Here is a 12863-nt window from a genome sequence, read left to right as displayed (position 1 = left end):
TCCTTTACAGGCTGCTGACAAGTGATACATGCCTAGCCTACAAAGCGTAATCTGATCTGGCCCTAAACTGTAAAAAAATAAATTCCCTACCGATCTCTATTTCGGGTGAGAGGATATGAAAACTAAAACTTGGATCAGTGGGTGGGAAACTGTAAATAAATCCCTACATCTCTATCAGTGAGAGGAAGCTTGTAAATGCTTGGCCAGCCATGCTCACGTATGTATACCCATACAAAATCCTTCGGAACCAACACCTATCAAATTTTAATGGGAAGCATGGATAGGCTTAAAAAGGCCAGTAGGGTTGATAGTTTTGTACTCTACTATATTACAGTTCTATAATTCTGGAGATATGTGCACATGTGCTGCAGCAAATGTATCCTACACTAATATTAGTTCTGTATTAGCCGAGGTGGTGCAGCGGTACCGTTGTCACCTCACAGCAAGAGGTTCTCCCATTCGATTCTCAGCTGGAGTGCCTTCTGTGTGGAGTCTGCATGCCCTCCCCGTGGTTGAGTGATATTCGAAAGACATGCTTGAATGGGTGTGCCTTCGTTGAAGGTTGGGCATCGGGCTGGCAGCTCAGCACCATAAAAATTGACTGCCAATCGTTAGTAGACCAGAGTTCTGCTGTGACGACCCCTAACCGTGAGAACACGAAAGAATAAGAGGATTTATAGTGTAACAGTCCTCAAATTACTTGGATAAAAGACTCCATGAGTAAACTTTAAATGAAGCAGTGTGACAAGTGAATACAGAATTAAAGCAAGAATGAGTGCTGCATAAATCTCAGAGAATGATATCAATAGTTTTATTCAAATCAGAATCTTAAGAAAATAATCTTTCATTAGCCATAATCAGAAATTAAAATACAGTTTAACTGTTTTATCTGAAAGGGTTATACATTACAAATTTTTTTTGAAGTAGCAAAGGTGCTTGGAAACAATGACATTAACAAATGCATTCGATCCTCCGGGTCTGTAACAACTGCATGGAGTATGCCAATTCTTTTCCTTTAATAGGCATTTTCCTGGGAAAGGGATACTACAGAGTACCTCACTACTGAAAGCCAGTGATAGCACCTATCAGAGATCATTGCTCTGATAGGGCAATTTTCAGAAACATTATTTCCCTCAAAAGAAAATGTAACACAAACTGGGACCTGCACGTCAAAGGCCAGTTCCAGTCCTTTGGTACAAACTGACAAAGTCTTGTAACATTACTACTGTGAAAATATTACACAAGAAAATGCTATTTTTACATGCCTAATTGCCTGCAAATACTCCAATGATCTAGGAATGAAACAAGAGGAATTAATATATCTGTCTGTTCCTAAAATCCTCCAGGATACAGCCTTTTGGTCACTTTAAACAGCAATTTGCAACCACTGCTAACACAACTAGAATGTGATACAAACTAAAACTAAACTAGATGAGACACTTCCTTCTTCAATAGGCTGCTAGCTATAATAGGAGCAAAAATCCCACTGCCTATCCAAATGGAGAAAAAGCATGATAAACTCTGCCAGATGATGGGATTCTAGATAAGTTATTCTGAGCTAACATAAGCAATTGAATGTGGAAAAATATAAGTAATACAATGGTAAGTATGAAAAAGACTGGCTATAAAAATGTCAAAAACAATGAAAGCAAGTACAGTTATTTCACACATTAATTATAGATGTTAAAGTAAATCAGTGTTGCAGTACTGATTCTTGGGTCTTCCTGCCATGCAGAAGCCTGTGACCTGCCCGATTTCCTGAGTTTTTACATCATTCCTAGCAGGCATCCAAGGACCAACGTCTCGATGTTGGGGTATAAAGTTGTCCATTGGCATCATCATCTTCAAGTCTTTCTAAGCACTGTACAAGCAGTCGATGCCTGAGGACAGCATGACCTCCTCAGATGTCTGGGTTAGCTAGGGTAGTAAAGCACAAGTAAAGGAGAGAGAGAATGATGAAGGATCTATCTGCAGGAGTCTCCGCTCTCTCTCACACTCCGCAAGGGGAGAAAGAAAGGGTTAGCATACAAAGGGGTTGCAGGAGCTTGTACTGCAACATTGATTTACTCAAACACCTAGAATTACAATAAGTCTGACAACTGTAATATGTACTTTGTAGTTAATGTTGCAGTACTGATTTTTGGGAGGACTCCCAAATCTAGCAAGATGTTTTTTGCCCTTAGGAAATACGGTTTAGCAGAAAAGCTGTAGCAAACCCTGCTGTAGCTCTTGACGCAATCACAAAATGGTAGAGTTTTGTAAAGGTGTGCACAAAGTTCCAAATGGCAGCTTCTAGGATGGCCTTTGTAGGAAAATCTTTGAGGAAGAAAGTGGTAGCTGCCCTGTGCCTGGTGGAATGGGCTTTGACATGACCAGGAAGAGATTTTTCATGGTGAGTGTAACAGAACCTAATGCAACAGGCTATCCATTTGGACATGGCCTGTTTGGAGACAGGTTTGCCTTCCTCCTCTGTGAAAACAACCAACAGTTGCTCTTCCCTATTTGGGATTTGTGTCTTGTCTACGCAGTTCCTGATTGATCTGTGTACATCCATGGAATGAAGGAATTGCTCTGCTTTGCTCACAGGGTTTGGAAAGAAAACTGGCAGGTGGAAAGCCTATTTAGAGAAAGCTCTGATACCATCTTAGGCATGAAAGATGCATTAGTACTAAGGGTTACCATATCCCTGTGAAAGGATCTTTGTACATTAGTGCCTGAAGCTCAGACACCCTCTTTGCAGAAGTGATGACAGTTAGGTGGTCTTCCAAGTTAGCACCTTTAACAGGGCAGATGCTGCTGCTGTTTCAAAGCCAGGCAGCATGAGTTTTTCTAGCATTTAACAGACATCCCGCATAGGAACTGGGCTCCTTTTGGGTGGTCACAAGTGAATGACCTCTCTTAGAAACAGCTTTAGGTAGGGGTGGGATTAAATGGGAAGAGAATGCAGTAGGAAAGATGAGATGGCAGAAGCATGACATTCATGCCAGAATAATTAAGGACCTGGCTGAACAGACCCAAAAGGTATTGCAGGACTAATATCAGTCTAAGGAGGGCTAGTGTTCTTGCTTTGGCAGCAGATGGAGAAGATTTTTCATTTTGCAAGATATCAGTTTCTTGTGGTAGGTTTCCTTGCTTCTATAAGAATGATTAGCACTTTTGCTGTTAAAACCCAAACCTCCAGGCTGCCAAGTTTGAGTGTGGCTAGGTGAGGATGGAATAATGCACCCCTGGCCTGGCTGAGGAAGTCTTTCTTCTGTGGGACAGGGTAGGGTTAAAAGAGGGAAAACTGGTGCTGTCTTGGTCAGAATGGGGGCAGTGAGAATTATGCTTGGCCTGTCCTGACCCTTTATCAGTACCCTGGGAATTGGGGGCAAGGGTGGAAAAGTATACAGAAACAGACTGGTTTATTTAAACAAGAATACGTCTATTGTCCAAGTCCCTGCATGCTAGGTTCTGAAGGTGAACCTCTGAAGTTGTCTGTTTTGGCGTGAGGCAAAATGATCAATTGAGGGAATTCCACACTGCAAGGTTAAGTCCAGGAAAGTCTCCCTCTTAAGCATCCATTTAAGGTCCAGAAGGTCCCTGCTTAAGTAGTCTGCCGGGGTGCTGCTCAGTCCTGGAATTTAGGATGCTCCAACAGTCAGTTTCAGGTCTTGTGCTAACTGTCAAGTCTTCATAACAAGACTACACAATGGGTAGGAAAGGATACCCCTTTATGTACCACATGATTGTGGTATTGTCTGCCCAATGTCTTACATTCCTGGTGTTAGCTGTCTAGCTAGCAAGGAAAGCCTTTCCGCAGAGACCAACTCCTCTGGTTGGTATGCAGCTTCCTCTGCTCTGGGGGTCAGATGCCCTGCACCTTCGTGGTTCTCAGGTGAGCCCCCCAGATTGTCTTTGCTGTTTGTAGTGGTGGTCTTGTCTGCCACTGTCATAGAAAAGTTTGTGCCTGGAATCTGTAAAACTGTGTTTTCCTTCACAGCAGCTCCTTTTTTTTAGGCATGGAATGAGAGGCAGGAGAGTTTTCAGGGGCTGAGAATCTGTTCCTGTGACTTCTTTTAAGAACCACTGCAGCTTTCTCATGTGAAGCTTTGCAAAGGGGATCACTGATATGCAGGAAGCCAAGCACCCAAAGATCCTGAGAAACTCTCTTACTGAGATCTGTTGCTTTGGCAGCAAGCCGATCATGTATTTTGTCAGCAAAGACATATTTTTCCCTGTGGAAGGAAGGCTTTTTGCTGCACCATGTCTATAAGGTGCTCTGAAAAACAGAATCTTTGTCTGTGGAAGAGTTTGAGACTTGCAGAGGTTTAGGGCAAGACCAACCTCCGGGAGCAGTCCACCATGACATATAATATGTTTAGAGGCTGCTTTGCAAATTTTCCCTGGATGAGACAGTCACCCATGTAAGGGCAAACGCGAACTCCTATGGTTTGTGGGCTAGCAGTGGAGCTAAGCAGTTGGTGAAAACTCAGCAACAGACAGACCAAATGGTTAAGTTCAGAATTGGTAATGTAATGCAAGCCTGCTGCTACAACACGCAGATAATTTCGAAGATTCATGCAACAGGGACATGAAAGTAAGCATTCTTTAGGTATATAGTACTCATGTATAGATCCTGGAAGATCACGAGGAGTAACTTTTTTTAAGGTTAATATTTTGAATTTTGGAACATAAGAATCTATTTAGCCTTAACAGGCTGAAGATAGGCCTCCAGGAGCCTTTCTTTTGCTGGTACTAGAAAATGCTTAAATAAAAACCTCTTCCTTTCTAACCTGGAAGAACATGTTGAATGGATCCTTGTTACAGCAAATCTAAAAGGATTAGTGGTAAGAGACTCTCCTGCTCCTTTTGCATGCCTAGGAAAGGAGGAATTTCTCTGAACAGAATGAAGTATCTCCATTCTATGACATGAAGGATGCACTCACTGGCCCTTTGTAATGGTTTTCCATTTTTGTAGGAATGAGAGTCTTTCTGCCAGAGAGTAGAGGAAGAGGGGTCAAGGGCGGAGGACAATTGTAGCTGGTCTCTGTGCTAGGTGGTCTTTTGGGAGCTCCCTGGTCTCTATTTGTTCCAGTTACCACCTTCTGGATTGTCTGACGTTAGCACAGGGTGGCGTCTCCCTGTCCTACTTGGGGGGGGGGCATGACTTGGAAGGACAGTCTCTATTATACCCAAGTGTAGGTGACAGGTAAAACTTTCACTTTTTAAATTTTTTCCTTTTTTTTGTCCAGCTTTTCGAAAACCTGCTCAGCTTGGGGTCTCAACAGGAACTCCTTGTAAAGTAGCTCTGTCTTGACTTGGTCTGAGAGTGGCTGAGTCCTGAGCCATGCAAATGACTCAGTGACAACTGCTCTACATGATGCATCAAGTGCATCATACCCATATTTTAAGGAGTGTCTGGAAACCTGTAAGGCTGCTCTAGCTATCTCATGAACTTCCTTAGACAAGGCTTTGCCAGAAACAGTGTCTGTCTTGGTAATAATTTAGTACTAAATGGATGCATGTGGAACTGGCAATTAAGTGGGGGGGGGGGTAGATGAGTCCAAATCTGTTTAAAGTTGAGCTGGAAGGTGCTAAGAGCATGATAATTATTCATCCTCAGAGTAAGAGGACTGTGAATCTTCTTGAAAGGCCATTTCCCTCAGCCTCTTGGATTGGAAGGCTTCAGCTATAGTGGCCCGGAAGTGGCTGGGCTCTCTGTATTTCATGAAGGTCATGAACTCCTGAGCAATTTTCAAGATATATTGGGCTTCATTCTGAGCTGAAGTGACAGAGATGACTAAGAGATGGAAGAGGAAGGCTGATGTTTCATTTTGGTTTAGGCATCCATTCTGTCAAAGTACCAGAAATACAGTTGGTTGACCACTATGTTGGCCCAAGTTTCCAAGGGTGATAAGATGTCTTCCTTGGTACCAGTGACATGAATACTGGCTTGCAGAGCTACCTCAGACCAGACCGATGATATGGAAGGAGTGAGTGGTAGGCCTGGAACCATGGTGGCCTCCCTATTTGTCAGTAGACTTGGCAGCAATGGGCCAAGATATTGGCTGCATCTTCAGTGCTATTTCCTTTGAATTTTTTTCTTTGCATTTTTCCAGGATAACTCTGGCAGAAGCTGGGGATTGTGAAAAAGCAGGGGGAAGTGAAAATGAGGACTCCATATGAGTAGCTAAGACTTCAACCCTGCATTTAAGGGGCATCACTCGGAATTTAGGGCAATCAGGACAATCACATATGTTACTCTGATGCTCAACAGAACAGACAACAGTAATTGAAAATCATAAGGGATTTGCTTTCCATTCTTCTCACACTTCAAGCAACTGTAAACTTTCTTAAACATTAAATTTGAATAAAAAAAAAATCACTAATGGGATACTTATCTGAATGGAGGAGAGAAGAAACCCTGTAAAAAACAGCTGACCAATGGACTACAAAAGCATATTATATACGTGGTGAAGTGCATCAGACTACATGTGTAGAATGAAGTGAAAATGGTGCAGCCAGATAACCTTGTAATATTCAGAGGTCGGTTCTTGCATGTCTGTCAGCTAGGACAATATGAAATCATGATCTTGGCAGGAAAAATGGATAGCTGAACTGCCTTCATCCAGATACGTATGGGTTCCCTGACTTGTCATCACTGTGTGGAACTATTAGATGCTTGGGTCTCTTACTCCTACAGCAGTCCTAATCACTACATATGCCACCTACAATTGCTCCACATGATATGGTATTGCTGCTTTTCTGAGCATTGCAGGGATCACTCACAAAATAATAGGCAACAATGGTGGAACCTCAAATCCAAACAGGAACAATTCCGAAGCCAAGCTGTCCTTTTCTTATTAATATCAGACTTTCACAAAGCTAAAATCACGCTGTCACTTGTATGCAAATCCAGTATTAAGATGGATACAAAATTATACATATGAGTGTTCACATGGGAAGAAACCATTCATCCAAAGGGAATATACTGAAGGAAGAGTGAGAACTATCAGCTGTTGTCACTTACCAATGCATCTGCCCATGCTGTTGTAGAAACAAAATTTAAAACCGACATCTGCCTTCATCACCTAACCTGCAAATAAGCACTAATAGCATCAAGAACAAAGGACTACGCCTACCATCTGCCAGGTACCACTGGTTCTTAAGAGTTTAGGTCATATCTGAATTGCATGAAGAGGATCGTACAGATGGGGGCATTTAAAGTTAATGATATCACAATACATAAGAGTACTGGCGATGTCCCAGTGTAGTCAACAAGTAAGGTTTAATGTGCATGACATATGTGATAACCACAGACAGCAAATATCACAGCACTCAGGAAGCTAGCGAAGGAGCTTAATTCTTTATGTAAAGGTAGAGTTCTATACAGTGGGGAGGCATTCCAATTAATATATTTTGATGCTGAAGAGAGACAGATCCCTCCATGGTGGGGGGGATGTAGAATGGAAACAGACAACTGTGGATGCAGAACAGCTAATAGCAAGAAACAAAGATGAGGCTAACCAAAGGTACTGTCAAGTCACAACCAGTGCAATGCTGCATCACAGACTTATGTTGCTTTGGTGGATACTGATCCTGCCAAAGCCAGTACCTGAAGTATTAATCATAAGCTAGCTAAAATGGATCATCCTTACTATCTTCCTTGCCTAACCTTTCCTAGTAAAGTGGTAAAGTGTCCCAGTCTTTAGAAGAGTGGAAATTGACTGCAGCAGCAGCTTTCCCCTAGCAAGAGGGGGTATTCAGTAAAGATTTCACCAACTTCTCTGCATCAACAATTCCGCTTCACTATGAATGTTCATATTCCTTCAGTATTGCTAAGCAGGATGTCCAAGGTAAGAAACCAGTATAAACACTGAGTGCATCTGCAGTCACTGTGGGGAGGGGGACAGATTTCAAAACCAGTACAGATACTGACTGCATCTGCAGTCACTGTAGGGAGGGGAACAGATTTCAAAACCAGTATAGATACTGACTGCATCTGCAGTCACTGTGGGGAGGGGGGCAGATTTCAAAACCAGTACAGATACTGACTGCATCTGCAGTCACTGTGGGGAGGGGGACAGATTTCAGTACAGATATTGACTGCATCTGCAGTCACTGTGTGGAGGGGGACAGATTTCAACCAAAGTAGCAAAACCTGGTAGGACAGAAAAAATGAAGATTAACGAACCAGTGTCTGATGCAGGGATATTTCTGTTGCCCAACATGCATGGAGATAACAATGAGAGTAAAGGTGACTCGTCTACAGTGGACAAAGGATAGCATTACGGCCTAAACTCTGTATTCTGTTAATTTCCATATGATGAACACAGCCAAATGATCAAATAGTTTATTCAAATTCCTCTATGGTAGGTATGAGCTCTAAAAGCAGTTAGTACCCTCTTCTCTTTACTACTGGAGTCATCCTTCCTCTGAGAAGAGGGCGTTAACTGCTTTTAGAGCTCATAACTCCCATAGAGAAATTTGTTTGGGTAAACTATTTGATCCTTTGAATGTTTTCGTCGTTTCCTACACTATCTTAAAACTGTAGGCTTGCCTTTTCCTGACCTCAAATTGTGTTTTTGACTTTTTTTCCTGTTCATTTCTGTAGGAAGGTGATGAGCTAGCATTGAAGCTTCTATAATTAGGAGCTTAGGCAGATAAATCATCAATGGTTTTGTCAATGTGCTGAGCTAAGATACAAGAGCAGGGAGCTCTAATTTATGAAGAATATTTAGCATTCATTTTCCATGTACTGTACTTTTCGTTTCACCTTGTACAAATTTAACAACTGCTTTGTAGCTGTAGGGCACTGCTCTTGAACTTTTCTTATCCTAACAACTCTTCTTTTTTATCCTCTATAACAATGAATGATCAAGTCTCTCTCCCCCAAATTGACTTTACTACTAAACCATCAGCACTTGCTTCAAAAACAAGATGAAAACAGAATACATTTTCAATACCAAACAAGTTAAACAAAATAAAACTGCTTCTGCAGCCCTAGCAGCATATCGTGCACAGATGAAGGGCTCACACAATATGAATACTTGAGCAGCCTGACCATTAGCAACACAATGGTCCTTAAAAGGTGGCATGCTGTTGATGTTTTGAGCTGTCTATCTGTACTAGGACAGTACAGCATTTCAGATGGAGACTAATGGGTAGTACCTTTATACACCAAAGATAATAGGAATGTGATCTGAATTACTTTTGTACAGTATTTATAAATATGTTCTCGTTACTACTACTGCCACTGTAAACATACAGCAATTAGAAATAAAGTTTTTTTTTGTAAGCAGGGCTACTATATATTTGTGCTTTGTTATTTTAAAATAGTTCAGTGTGCCACAAGAAATCTTTATCACTGCCATCCATCTTTAAATTCAACAGCAGAATGACCATAATCTTTGGAAAACACCACCATAACATTTAAGCATTAAACTTTCCAGAGACATTACAAGTAATTAGATGAAAAAGCATACTAACTTTTTCAGTGACCATCAAGGCTTGCCTTCATTACTAATGCCGTGTTTACATAGCACTTCAGTTATGTATATGCTAACATAAGCTGCAAGTAATGCCCTATAAAATTTAAAAAGGCAAACATTAGTGGAAGACATCAGTGCTTCAACCTCTGAATTACTCTTTCTGTGACTGTGGTCTTGGAAAACTTGCCAATATGTACAGGTCTTGTATTCACATTTTTTCCTTTTAAGATCTGTAATTCAGCTATAAATTGACTGTTGATTTGCAAATTTAATAGGAAAGAGAAAAAGAGCAGCAGCTTGGAAATACAGTCGATCATCTCCCAACTACAAAACAGGGTCTACTGCACCAGAGCCCCCACAGACACTTCAGCTTCAAGATGAATACATGATCATCCCACATTCGCCAACAGAAATAATGTTTGGATAGTCTGATTTTTCATTCTGTTTAGGAATCTGCAGCATCTTCTTTAGCCAGTGTCTAAGAAAGAAAGAAAAACTAATATAATCACTAGTGTCATTATATTAAACAGAGAAAAACACAACTGGAGAGACATCTTATGAATATAACAAGACACTGTTGCATACAAGAAATTGCTGAATTATGGTGCAGTAGTGAAAAAACATGTTATGCTGCATTACACAGTTACATCTTTTATCAGAGAACAGGAGGTCATGACAAGATCATGTTTAGACTTTGTCAAGTGTGCAAATTCTCAGTGATAAGACATTCTTCAGCATTCTAAGTCCATTCTGCACTTGACAAAAAATGCTAAAATAGCCACTAATTTAAACATTTATAAATTAGGCGCACACTCGGTGTACTCAAAGTAGCTGATGCCTAAATGTTGTTGTGTCTTTCGGCTTTTCCCAGTTAGGGGTCGCCACAGCGGAACTCCGGTCCGCTAATGATTGGCAGTAGATTTTTATGTGCTGAGTTGCCAGCCCTGACGCACAACCTTCAACGAAGGTACGCCCATTTACCCATGTCTCCACACAGAAGATGCTCTAGCTGAGAATCAAACAGGACAACTTTGTATAAATGTACACATTAAAACAAAAATAAGCAATGGGAAAAGGACAGTGTAAACTAAGTTAGCTATATTGACAATGCAGGGTACCATTCAGCTGTAGCAAAACATTGGGTGAAGAAGTAGTTTCATAAACATTTAAAATACTATACAATTAAAAGACAGTACAGTTAACAAAAATAAGTTCCGTGGATTTACAAATGTCTAAAAACATCAGAAATATTTTATCTACATCCATATAAAAACTTTCGTCTAAAGGAAAATAAAGGGAAATGTATTCATTAATGGCAAAAGTGACTGATCTTTCAGTCCAATCTTAAAATAACCAATATGTGTCTTTTGAGTACTGTACTAGGACAAAAATGTTACATGCAGCAAAGGTCTTCCACAGTATTAAAAACAAAATGTTCTGTTATATGACTTGGAGTCAAGCAGTAGCCAATGACAATCACTTATGTTAATATTTTAAAATCTTTGGGAAATGACCCTAACCGTGGCCTGTTACCAAACCACAACCACTTATAATTTAAATGTCATTATGTACATTTTATTAGTTTGTTTGGCTAAAAGTCGAGTAAAACAGATTAATACCTTCATTTTTTCTAAATTCCAGATTAAAAGATGTGTCCTAAAACCTGAACAAAATATTCTGCACTGTTAACAAATGATTTACTGTTATACAACTTATCTCTGTCTAGACGTTTGTTACACACCAGATGCTGATTTTTTGCTGAAGGTAGCTGATCATCATTTGGCAAACTGGGTTTTCATATCTGTCTGTGTATGAGCTTGTTAGTATAAATCAGTATGACATTATGAACATGAAGTGGAGAAAAGATGAGGCTAAAACAAATTATGCTCAAAGGAAGACATTTAATGCATTTAAGATAACAGTAACAGATTTCTGAAAGTGACAGAACATAGTCTTCATAAAGAAAGTCTATGACCACACTAATTTTTAAAAGGATCATTGCTGGAGCCTTCCTGTGTCCCGACAGAGTACTCTTCAAACTATCTGGAAATATACAGAGCTAAGTATATTTTTCTGGCACTTCAGAGTTGTGTACTGTTAATTGTTGTTTGACTAATTTTATATCTTTGCTGGCTGACTTCAGAGTTGTGCACTGTTATTTTTGCTTCACTGTATAGTTTTTCACTTCACTGTATAGTTTTTCAGATCTCTGCTGAAGGTGTTGGTTTTCTCCTGCCCACCCTCCCCTATTCCTGTCTTGTTAAATTTGGAGGCTTTTGCAGTTGCCCACCCCCAGTGTAGATTTGATCTGGGATGCTCCCCCCAGTCCCATCTCTTTACCTCATTCTACCTAACAGACTCCTCTGTACTTGTTTTTAGTCATTTTTTAATTTAATTGCATTTTTTTTAAACTGTTTGGTCTAACATTGCTACATACTCAAGTGTGCTAGCTTATACTGCATTTGAATTGTTTTTACTGCTGTTTTACCTACTTTTCTGTATGTGTATATATATATATATATATATATATATATATATATATATATATATATATATATACATATATATACATACACACACACACATGTAAGCCTGTTCCCTATCTTTCCTGTGACTAGTGTAGTCCAGATTCAGATTTTCTGTATCCAGGACTGTATGTAAGCTTCTGAGCCCCCCCCCCCACCAAGCTTTCCGTGTTGGAGGGAAGCCTTCTAGCTTATCAGTAGGAGTGGTAAGCACTAGGTAACCTATCTACCACATAAGCAGTGGTTTTGGCCCAAAAATTGTAGTTACTGTCCACAGTACAAGGACAAAATGATTGACTTCAACAATTGGCTAAGCTTCTGGTGTAATTCTAAAGGGATCCAGTATCTGTCTGCCTGGGATGACATGGTAGACAGACCACGATGCTTTGCCAGAGATGGCCTGCACCTGTCATCCCTGGTATTCCGGATATTGGCTAAGGTTCTTGCCACCCCTATAGTGTCTTTTTTAGGCAAGGTTCAAATGACAAATTCACCACCATAACAGGAACAGGCAAGCAAAAACTGAGGGTGATGCTACTCAATGCTAGAAGTCTAAATCTCAAAATGCACTCACTCGAGGCACTCCTTAAAATGGAGAACATCGACATCTGTGCAATGACTGAGACCTGGTTCAAGGCTCCAGAGAGCACCCCTGCACTACCAGGCTACAACTCACACCACACTTTTCGGCCATGTAACCTGGACCGGAACACCAAAGGCGGAGGTGTGTCCATATTCATTAAGGATATCCAAACCTCCAGGCTAGTTGCTCAGCATGATGCAGCCGAGGTTATCCAGGTGCAACTAACTCTGGGCAAAACTGCAATCCAAATTGTAGCTTGCTACAGATTCCCCACCATGCCCC

General features: G+C 40.6%; 1 protein-coding gene across 1 annotated transcript in view; it reads right to left on the bottom strand.

Moving 5' to 3' along the window:
• Positions 1 to 797: 797 nt before the first annotated feature.
• The window catches only part of LOC122799621 (Golgi apparatus membrane protein TVP23 homolog B-like), a 287881-nt gene continuing 275815 nt past the window's right edge, over positions 798 to 12863 (bottom strand). The window contains exon 7 of the mRNA XM_044068804.1: positions 798 to 9951. Within this exon, the coding sequence (XP_043924739.1) occupies positions 9919 to 9951 (33 nt within the window). The 3' untranslated portion in view covers positions 798 to 9918. The remainder of the gene's footprint in view (positions 9952 to 12863) is intronic.

The sequence above is a fragment of the Protopterus annectens genome, chromosome 4.part0, assembly GCF_019279795.1.
Source record: "Protopterus annectens isolate FY-2018-M chromosome 4.part0, PAN1.0, whole genome shotgun sequence".
Classification (NCBI taxonomy): Eukaryota; Metazoa; Chordata; order Ceratodontiformes; family Protopteridae; genus Protopterus; species Protopterus annectens.
The sequence above is the reverse complement of the archived record's forward strand: the minus strand, read 5'-3'. Positions and strand labels throughout refer to the sequence as shown.